The 10,826-nt window shown below is 37.1% G+C and overlaps 1 protein-coding gene across 3 annotated transcripts; it reads left to right on the top strand.

Annotated features, from left to right (window-relative positions):
* Positions 1-2,250: 2,250 nt before the first annotated feature.
* On the top strand, positions 2,251-10,288 carry LOC127644499 (autophagy-related protein 13). 3 transcript variants are annotated; one of them, XM_052127688.1, is made up of 18 exons: positions 2,251-2,433; positions 2,799-2,879; positions 2,998-3,078; positions 3,188-3,307; positions 3,434-3,480; positions 3,617-3,757; positions 3,906-3,946; positions 4,048-4,144; positions 4,258-4,356; positions 4,977-5,070; positions 5,602-5,700; positions 6,098-6,193; positions 6,390-6,529; positions 6,632-6,719; positions 7,467-7,544; positions 7,704-7,817; positions 8,501-8,629; positions 9,483-10,288. In XM_052127688.1, exons 2-18 carry the CDS (start codon positions 2,811-2,813, stop codon positions 9,558-9,560), a joined length of 1,611 nt encoding a protein of 536 aa, XP_051983648.1. In that variant the 5' UTR covers positions 2,251-2,433; positions 2,799-2,810; the 3' UTR covers positions 9,561-10,288. The 3 variants fall into 3 exon arrangements, with proteins under 3 accessions (XP_051983648.1, XP_051983639.1, XP_051983657.1); XM_052127679.1 differs by having other exon boundaries at positions 2,251-2,445; positions 9,483-10,287; XM_052127697.1 differs by lacking the exon at positions 5,602-5,700 and having other exon boundaries at positions 2,251-2,445; positions 9,483-10,286.
* Positions 10,289-10,826: the final 538 nt, after the last annotated feature.

Below are 10,826 nucleotides of genomic sequence, written 5' to 3'. Positions count from 1 at the left end.
CTTATAGTAATCAGTTTTTGCGGTTGTTTTTTTTTTTTTAATTTGTGTTTTCTCACTTTATTGCTGCTTGTCTATGGCAAAATGAAGCCATGTCACTTAAAAGATAAAACTTTATTTAAAGAAATTACATTTTGGTTCTGGTAATTATACAGCTTTTTTTTTTATTATTATTATTTTTATTGAAGGCAACATAGGGTACAAACGTGTAAAACCATCAATATACAATCAAATATTTATACAGTCATACCATACCAGAGACAAAGAACAACATACACAAAAGAAGAGAAAAGAAAATAAAAAAAAATAAAAAAAAAATAAAATAAAAACATACTAAATAAAGGTGGAAAAATAAGAATATTAAGAGGAATTGGGGAATAGGTCATAATATTGACACAAAAGTTTTCCATTCTTCTTGTTCTTTACAAGCTTGTGTGATTTAAGAAGCATATTAAGTTCCAAAATATAATGTTTAAAACATAAGGAAGACTTATTAAATTTCTGCTTGTGTATAAAGAACTTAGCATATAAGATTATAAAGTTTAATACAAACTCCAGGGTGCCATCTTGTGGGAAACAAAAGTAACAGATAATATCTTTCAGGGAGAATGAGTGAGTTATATTTTGAGATTGGAGAAAGTGAGTACCCAAATCTTCCCAAAACCTTTTGGTAACTGGACAATTAAAAAATAAATGAGGAATGGTTTCAGTGTCCTGTTTACAAAAGCTACAGCATGTGTCAATATCTAGAAACTTAGCAACAAACCAATTTGTAGGGTAAACGTTATGTAAAAGTTTAAAGTGGACCTCTTTAGCTTTATTAGAGATACAGTATTTGTGAGGAATCAACCATGTTTTTTCCAATTTATTTCACTTATTAGGGAATTCCAATAAAACATCCCCTTGGAGCAATGGAGTTACTCTTTTGCAAATGTCGGCTGAATATGCTTATTATTACATTTTTTATCAGACAGTTCTACACCATCCAACATAAGTGAAAGCTGTCTGATATCTTTGTTTCCATAGCTCAGATGACTTTTAATTAATTGTCTGATTCCGATAGGGATGGCATCAGTGATAGATTTAAAATCTTTAAAAGGTATTGGGAAATCATGAGCAACCATAAACTGTTCATAAGAGAGCATGGTGCCAGAATCATCAAATAAGCAGAGTACGTGATTAATTCCTCTATCGAACCACTTAGGGAAGAATACTGATTTATTCCTAATAAGAATGTCGCTGTTGTTCCAAAGGAGAGATTTGTGTGGTGAGAAGTTGTGATTGAAGGATAATTTCCAGGCCAAGAGGGACTGTTGGTGGAAGTTGGACAATTTGATAGGTAATTTATTTGGTAGAAAATTACACTTTAGAAGAAACGAGAGCCCACCCAGTTTATTAAAAATAAAGTTTGGAATAAAGAAAAAAATAGAATCAGGATTTCGAATGCACCTTTTTAACCAATTAATTTTGAATGTGTTGACCACATCTATAAAATCCAAAATCTCTAGACCTCCCTTTTCTTTAGGGTTAGAGACAACATTCTTTTTAAGTCTATGAGACTTGTTCTTCCAAATGAAATCTAAAAAAGTCTTGTTGACTTGATTAGCAATTGAGTCCTTTACAAAAAGAGACAAGGAAGGGTAAACAAACCGAGAAAGGCCTTCTGCCTTGGAGAGTAATACTCTACCTAAAACGGACAAGTCTCTTTGTAGCCAGCAATTGAATATCGATTTGGTTTTCTGTATCCTATTCGAAAAATTTAAGTTCTGTCTAACTATAATATTTTTACATACATGTATACCTAAATATTTTACATTCTGTTTAACTGGAATGTTATCAATAGCAGAGTCACTACAACAATGAAGTGGCAACAGCTCACACTTGGATCGATTAAGCCTTAAACCAGACGCAGAAGAGCATTTCTCCACCAGTTCAAAGACAATGCTCAACTGGTCCTTGTTGTTCAAAAAAATTGTGCTTTTTGCGGTTGTTTGTGTGTGTACGTTGTATTGAAAAGTGACGTAATGTCATATTTCTTGTTCAAGAGCTGCACTTTCAACATTTTAATGGGATGATTTGGCATTGAATGAAGCAGTACAAATAAATTGAAACTTCATATAACAAATATAAATATATCTAAATTATAATGTACTTACTTAAAGCTATTAAGTACATTTAAACCATAATTCACAATATAACGAAAGTGGCGTTGTTGAATCGGCAAGCGAAAACGTCATTCCTGACCTAGCCAAACAAGCAAAATAAACAAAAATGGGGCGCTTGTCAGCGTGTGGCATTTTGAATATGTGATGTGATTCTTTGAAAATACAGGATTATTTAGTATTTTATCGTTTCCCACAATCAGCCATTGCTGTATAGCACGGTTAACATCAGATTTGAAGTGTTACAAGCTGAATCTCGACTCTGTGATGAACAGTAAGTAAGCAAGTAAGTAAGATGAACACAAGCAGCGACATCCCTAGGCATACTGATGACGGTAAACAAATTGAGATATTAGATACAGTAACAAATATCAGGTCCACTGTTTAAAAATCTGAATCAAACAAGCTGGCGGCTTTAAATTGACCCAGATTGTTATGAATGTGTTTTTGAACAGTGCTTTGTAGTTGTTTTCCATTTCGTTAAATGCGCAGAGGCACGCTGTCATAGAGATGCGACAGAATGACAGTACACAAGATATTAATCTCTATGATCCGGCCGGTTGCATTTATCATTACTTCTTGACCGGTTTTTCAGCTTCCCATTGCTGAGGAAATTTTCTTTGTTTTTATATGTCTCAGGCACGTGCGACAATGGATAGTGATCTGAGCTCACAGGACAAGAAAGACTTGGACAAATTCATCAAATTCTTTGCATTGAAGGTTAATCTTCATTAATCAGTCAATAACTATGCACATGTTTTAGTGTTGCATTCCTGAAAAGCTGGTATCCCTGTCAACAGGGTGATTATGTCCCTCTGTTTATGTGTGTGTCTTTCAGGCAGTGCAAGTGATAGTTCAAGCTCGACTTGGAGAAAAGATCAGCACATGCTCATCTTCATCACCAACAGGTTCAGACTGGGTAAGACATGTCAAGGAGTCAGACAAGGGCCTTGTTCTCCTTTATGTCATAGCAAATATCAGATGTGTGTGTGTGTGTGCGCGTGCATGCATTTATTGTTCTCTCTTAGTTTAATCTGGCAATAAAAGACATCCCCGAGGTGACTCATGAGGCAAAAAAAGCTCTTGCTGGACAGCTTCCTGGCCTCGGGCGGTCCATGTGTGTGGAGATCTCACTCAAAACCTCAGAGGTTTAGTACTTCTTTCAGTTCACAGTTCATATAATACTAGAATGTTAATGAAAAAAAAAAATACTTAAAAGGCCTTGCTTAGTAAAGAGGTACTTTCTTGGGTTTTATGGTTGTTTACCCATGCAGGGCGACTCCATGGAGCTGGAAACATGGTGTTTGGAAATGAATGAAAAGTAAGCACACTTGTTTCCGGTACACAGACAGACCAAAGCATTCGTGCTGTCTCTGTTTAGAGATATATTCATTATTAAGTTAACATTTACTGTATCAAATCTTTATTAGTGCTAACAGTAAATTATATTTTTCCAGGTGTGATAAGGACATTAAAGTGTCCTACACAGTTTATAATCGGCTGTCTCTGCTGCTCAAGTCTTTACTAGCCATCACCAGGGTGACACCTGCTTACAAGCTTTCACGCAAACAAGGACATGATTATGTCATACTGTACAGGTACATCATACATCTGCTGAGTTCTTACTCACCTGTAGACAACACACTCTCACAGTTACTCCCAATGCACTTCTATACTTCACAAAGCCACATAATACTTAATACATTATTTCAATAAACAACTAGCTTATTAATTTCTCTTTTGTAGGATCTATTTTGGGGATGTCCAGCTGACAGGTCTTGGGGAAGGTAATACTATTTTCACTGAGTAAAATCAACAAAAGAAGTAAGAAAATATCCTCAGCAGAGCTGTGTTTGTGTTTATATTCTCTCTTTCTCTCTCATTGCAGGGTTCCAGACAGTGCGAGTGGGTATTGTGGGTACACCCATTGGCACCATCACTCTGTCCTGTGCTTACCGCACTAATCTGGCCCTCATGTCTTCAAGGTATGCATTACAGCTTCCTGTATGCTTTACATTTAAAAGACAGGGTATTCAAGTTATTGTAGTTTTGTGGTGGTGTGATATGTTAGATATTATGTCTCTATGTTTTCTCACAGGCAGTTTGAGAGGACAGGCCCCATCATGGGGATCATCATTGATCATTTTGTGGAGCGTCCCTTCACTAATATGGCACACATGCATCCCTGCAGCTACAGGTGCATTTTATTAAACAAGAAGTAAAGTCACAGTAGAGAAATATCACTGAGTATTACAAATAGAGGATATTATATTATTAGTATATTTAGTATATTTGGAACTAGTAATATATATATATATATATAGAGCCTCAGGTTTAAATGTGTTTTATTTAACTTCAAGCACGTGATGAGTTGGAATTAAACTCTTAAAATGATAGTTCACCCAAAAATTACAATTCTGTTGTTTGCTCACCTTCCTGTTGTTCCAAACCTGTATGGGTTTCTTTCTTCCATGGAACACAAAAGGAGATGTCATGCATAATGTTAGCTTCATTTACATTTATAGTGTTTTTTCCTTCAATATAATGAAAATAAAAGGTGACTGAGACAAACATGAGTGTGTAAATGATGACTATCCCTTTGAGACAAACATGAGTGTGTAAATGATGACTATCCCTTTGAGACAAACATGAGTGTGTAAATGATGACTATCCCTTTAATACCAACAGTCCACTAGTAACTGCTTAAATTCTACATACTTATAATACAGGGATTCAGACTGACAACTCTCTTAATTGTGTTGTGATTCCTTAAGCTCTGGCCTTGTACCAGCTTGTTTCCCATTATTTTTCTCTCAGAGCACCAGGAGAGGATGAGGGAGGGCCATATGCAGGAATAGACGACTCTCAGGAGGTGTGCACTACATCCTTTTCCACCTCCCCACCATCACAGGTAATACCCCTTGCCAGCACCTACCACGTTGTCCCATCAAATGTAACCCTCCACCAGTTTCCTTGTAATGGTGAAGCCTCGGCACATGTGCAGTGAGACCTTTGATTATGAGATGAACTGTTAACCTCTCATAATGAATTATCTGTGTCATCCTAAGACTCTTTTGGAAGTTCCTTGATGAACAGCTCTTATTGTTTATATTATATTCTGGCTTGTTTATTTCTCCAGTCATGACATATTAAAATCCTTCCTATTTTTCTGTGTTTTTTCTTCATCGTGTTTGCTTAGTCTGGTGTGTAGGTGAAATTCATTATTTAAGGTGCCAAATTATGCTGTTGTGTAGTATTGCAGGGTGCAGAGCCCCTCATTTAAGACCACAATTCAATCAGTACTACCCATGATGTTACCATACCACCAGATTCTCTCTCTCTCTCTCCTCATTATCTCTTCCTGTGGTAGTGCTTTAATTTCTGTTGTCGCCATTGTTTTTCGTCCTTTCTTTCTCTTTCTCTTTTTTTTGTGTGCATGTAGTGTGTGTGCACTGTAAGTCAGGCACACTTTAAGACAGCTAAGCCGGCTCTGATGGGCACGCTGAAGGTTCCCCTCATGGGGCTTGGCATCTCACAGCAAGTGAGTCCAGTTTGTATGAGAGTTGTGTGTGTGTGTGTGTGTGTGTGTGCGTGTGTGTGCGTGCATGCAGCTGGTAGAATGTTTACTGAGTGTGTGTGGCCTGTCCCAGTAACCTCTTCTCCACTGCTTATCTTTCATAACCTCTTATAACCATTTTATTAAGAGGGTTATACAGTATTCGCCCAGGCCTTTACAGAGATCTTTTAATCTCTTCTGCCTTCTCCTTGAGCTCACCTGCTTGCCATTTTCTTTGAAACATGTGTGTTTGCCGAGATACCTCCTCTTGTCCTTTTTGCTCTGCAGTGAAGTTTATACAGGACTGGATTTGAAGAGGCCTCAGTCCATATGATCCTATTGTGACATGATTATGTAGTATGATTCTCTCTCTTTTTCTCAGCTGTACAGCTCTCGTCTGTCATATCAGACTCCTGCTCTAGGCACTGTGGATTTGTGCCATCCTACAGCTTATACTGCTGCTGCACATCCTCACCAGGTACTGCACATGTATTCACACATGTAGAACCCCCACCCTCATTATCATAACTCAGATTATGCCTTTGATCCCCTCTGGTGTAGATCAGCTGCTTAGAAAATACTTGCACCTGTCTACAGGATTGTGTGTGTGAGTTTGGGTGTAGTTCTGCCCTGGCTGAGGTTGGTCATGCGTGTGTGTGTCTTTTCCTAATCAGATGGTCATGCCAGGTAAAGAGGGTGGAGTCCCACAGGTGCCGGCTCAACCTAATCACGGCACTGCTGCTGAGCATGGTCGTATCCAATCATGCCCCTCCGGTGAGTCCCCGCAACAGGCTCCGCCCGTGTCCCGCAGCAGGTAAGAGTGTGAAGAGATGTAAACTATAATTAAATTTGTCAATATAGCAATCTTTGATTCCGTGTGTTGTGTGTGTTGTGTGTGTGTGTGTGTGTGTGTTAGTGATGTGAAAAGTGTGTCACCCTCAGATGCTGTAGAGACAACATTCACCAGAAAAGTCGGAGCTTTCGTCAACAAAGCCACCACTCAGGTCAGAATACACTCACAGATAAGTGGGTAACTCTTAATAATAATTTTTGATATAGAAAAATTAAAGGGTTAGTTCACCCAAAAATTTTAATGATACCACAATGTACTCACCCTTAAGCCTTCCTAGTTGTATATGACTTTCTTCTTTCAGCCAAACATAGTCAGAGTTATATAAAAAAAAAAATATCCTGACTCTTCCAAGCTTTATAATGAGAGTGAATGGTACCTTAGATTTTGAAGCCCAAAAAAGTGCAACCATCCATCAAAAAAGTCATCCATACGGCTTCAGGGCGTTAATAAAGGCCTTCTGAAGTGAAGTGATACATTTTTGTAAGAAAAATATCCTTATTTATAACTTTATCAACTATAATCACTGGCTATAACATGTAATAGAAACGTTATAATTAAATAGTTTGTTCAGACTACTCTGTTAGGCTGGCTGTGACAACATTTGGGGAAATATTGTTGGTCTAGCATGTGTAGTTTTTAGTTGCAAAGTCATTCACACTTTGTAATGTCTGTGACACAAACTCTATATGCTGGATAAAATGTAATAGCAGTGTATGTTAACAAACTACTAAGCTTCAAAATAAAAGTTTACTAATGACTTTACTTTTTAAAAGTTTAGAAAAGTGATTCTGATAAATGCATACATGTTTCTGTACACACATTCACTCATAAAAAAAAGCTCACTTTCATGTTCACATGGTGATTTAAAGGAATTCTGATATGGTTGTGTGTAACTCAGGTGACAACGGCCAGTCTGGATCTCCCTTTTGCTGCGTTTGCTCCAAGAGCCTATGACATGGAGGAGCACGACCCAATGGTAATAAAAGCAAAAGCACAATTATAACTCCAGATTATATTCCAGATTAAGCTAACTCACTTAGACATTATATGTTCTTTGTGTGCAATTGCAGTCTCTTCATGCTTTATTGTGCAGTAAAGGTGTACTTCTTTTCACAGTGTTTATCTCTGTTCGCAGGTGCACCCTCCGCCATCACCAGCTCCCTTGTCCCCCCTGCAAGGCAGCCTGCACTCGGATAGCTCGAGCTACAGTGGAGGACAACAACATGACGACTTTGTCATGATTGACTTTGTAAGTGCACCAACACAAAACAGTGTGGAAGATGTGGCTTCCCCCTACACATGGTGTTAACTATATTTTGAAAACCAGCTAAACAATAAATGAATGGAGACCTGGAAGTATTATCACCGAGAGAAGTACTGCTAGGCATTTTTTTGATCCTGTATACAAGCAAGAATATACAACAAAAGGGATTTCATCAAGGCCTTTGACAGAGCATCTAGACAAGTCAACTATTCATCAAAAATGAAGTCTCGAGAGAGAAAGCTGACAGATGATGTTTAATAAAACTAGTAGTCTTAGCTCATATTAGCTTATAAAAACTGTATGGTGAGTGATGCAATATCCCACACCAAATAGAAGTCATATACGAGTCTTTAACGTATTGGTGTAGCCTCAAACGTCCCCAAAGGGACCAGCTTGATCATGTTATTTTTAAGTCTGTTTTTGCAAGACAGGGCAGAATTTTTCTGGTGTGTTGATCAGAGTGCTAGTCTTGAGCTAAAAATCAATAATGGAGCAAAAACGACAGAAACCCATGTTGTTTAGTGTGGGCAGCAATGACATGAGAAATAGGCTGTAAAACCAGCTTTGTAAACAAGCAATATTGTCTGTTACATCTTTAGAAATATCAAATTTCAAAAAGTACAGTATATGTTTTTATGACCAGTACTGTGTTTGTTTGTACTGAATAGAAGCCAGCCTTCTCCAAGGATGACCTTCTGCCAATGGACCTGGGCACTTTCTATAAAGAGTTTCAAAACCCTCCTCAACTTGCGAGCCTGTCCATTGAAGTCAGCTCTCAATCTATGGCTGAGGACTTGGTGAGGAAAAAAAAAAAAAGCACACATTCACCTCACACCACATACTCAACATTTTCTAGTCCAGATAGGGATGTTTAAGTGAGAAGTACACGTACAAACATTAGCATCAGTGTATTGCATACACTCAGCAGAGTATTATTGTAGTATAGGCATGATTACAACCCCTATTTGGATGAAAATGCTAATAAAAACAAAGATGATTTGTAAATTATATTCACCCTGTGCTATAATGAAAGCACTACAACAACACATTATTTGATGTTTTAGCTTGTGAATATTGTTTATTTTCTTCTTCAAATATACACTCACTGCAAATTACATGATTGCAACATGTTCCAAAAAGTTGAGACATATGAGTGTTAAGCACTGTGTAATATTAACATTTTTCTATTAATACTTATTAATCTAGCAATCTCTTACACGCACACATTTCTTACACAGCCATGCAATTGTAATCTGGGCTGTATGTGTTTTGGTGTTGACCGATTGTTTTGTTTTTTTATCACTAAACCAGGGTTGGTAATAAAATCTTAATTAAAATAAAAGTTAATTTTGTGGATAATTGAATGAGTTATTAATTTATTGCAAATAATCTGTATACTATGGTGTGACTAAATCATTATGAATATTTATTTTCAAAATGTTGTATCGCTATATGATTTAGGTCCACACCTTATGACAAAAAATGAACTCTGAAAAAGTTTCCTTTAATAGAAATATTACAAAGCAAATCTGTTTGGTCCAATAAAATATGGTAACAGTGCAGTATGATGTTGTATCAAAACATGTGTTCATGATAAGTTTGGTATAGTGAGATGCCCTATTATAACATGCAGTGAAATGTTTTTTGCAGGACTCTCTTCCAGAGAAACTGGCCATTTATGAAAAGAAAATGGATGAGTTTGACGCATTTGTGGACACTCTACAATAGTTCAGAGAAAAGATGGCATCCTTCCCGTTTCCTCCCGGAAAGCATCCTTCATTCAATGTTTTCATTAACCATGTTTTACATGTCAGTTTTACCTTGTGAAATGAGCTCTGAAGTGAACCATTATTTGGGGAAAAAGCCGAACAGGTAAAGTTGTGTGTTAAGGGACCGAGCAACATGAAAAGCCCACGCTTGTATTTATTAAGATAACAGAACTTTGTTAGTAAAGCTCACTGTAATGAATGTATAATTTTTAGTTATACAAAATGTTGTCAACGAATCAACACATCCAGCACACTGAAGTCACATAATACTTTGCAACATTGATGGGAGGAAAAACTTGCAAAAGCTTTACAAGATGTCCAGTTTTTATAGGCTTACACATCAATGATACAATAGTGAACATTGACAATAGGGAATTGTGAGTCTGTGATTGCTTAACTGCCTCTTGTACATGCCAAAAGAAAATACATTGTATCATAATTTGTAATCTTTCTTTCATTTGAGACTGTTTATGATCACAATGTGTTGGGTCTTTAATGGGTGAGAAATGCTCTTCATGTTTTTTTTAACGATTCTACATTAAAACCTTTAGGTTGGCAATTCCTATAGGAGCTGAACCTTCTTTAATTGTTTTAAGTGTCTTCTTTTCCCCCTCAGTTTGTTAATATGGCATGTAGATGTTGTGTAATAAACTGGTTCATTTCAGACAGGACTAGATTTATTTTTTCTCTTTGAATATTTATATTATAGAGGAGTATATGGATGGTAGAGCCGGGCAGCTAGGTTTAGCCTTTTGTATATGGGAGTAATGTACACCGCCTGTACAGTGCGTGTAAACGGGAATGCTGTTTTCCTGCAATAACCCACTTTCTTGCAATAAGCCGCTTTCTGGTTTCCATGTAATCATAGTCCGTGATATCTATCAGGGCATAGGAACATTTTCTCCATACTATTTCATAATTTTTTTTATAATAATAATAAAAAAGGAATCGATCTAAATGTGTGTCGTTGAAGAGGGTCTGATTCCTGTTCTTTGCCTAGGGCCCCCAAATCACTAAATCCGCCCCTGCTATGGAGAAGGCGTTTCTTGTGAAAATTAATTAGGGTACGTGACTAGGTTACCAAGCAATGTCAGCATATGCCTCATTCCAATTCATATGATTTGTACTGCGGTCGGAATGCAAACGCCCTCCTCCATATTAGGATTAAAAAAAATCTGGGCTGTCAGGCAGGGTTGTTTTGAAGTTGTGCAATATATTTCCATCG

Source organism: Xyrauchen texanus, chromosome 1, assembly GCF_025860055.1.
Source record: "Xyrauchen texanus isolate HMW12.3.18 chromosome 1, RBS_HiC_50CHRs, whole genome shotgun sequence".
In the NCBI taxonomy this organism is placed as follows: domain Eukaryota; kingdom Metazoa; phylum Chordata; class Actinopteri; order Cypriniformes; family Catostomidae; genus Xyrauchen; species Xyrauchen texanus.
Note: the sequence above shows the minus strand (reverse complement) of the source record. Positions and strands in the feature narration are given on the sequence as shown.

What these genes read in the sequence shown, in the direction of transcription:
- LOC127644499 (XM_052127688.1), top strand. Translation starts at nt 2,811, where the DNA reads ATGGATAGTGATCTGAGCTCACAGGACAAGAAAGACTTGGACAAATTC. An exon ending in ATGCATCCCTGCAGCTACAG is followed by an intron (nt 4,357 to 4,976) that starts GTGCATTTTATT and finishes TTTTTCTCTCAG; the next exon opens with AGCACCAGGAGAGGATGAGG. An exon ending in TGGAGGAGCACGACCCAATG is followed by an intron (nt 7,545 to 7,703) that starts GTAATAAAAGCA and finishes CTCTGTTCGCAG; the next exon opens with GTGCACCCTCCGCCATCACC.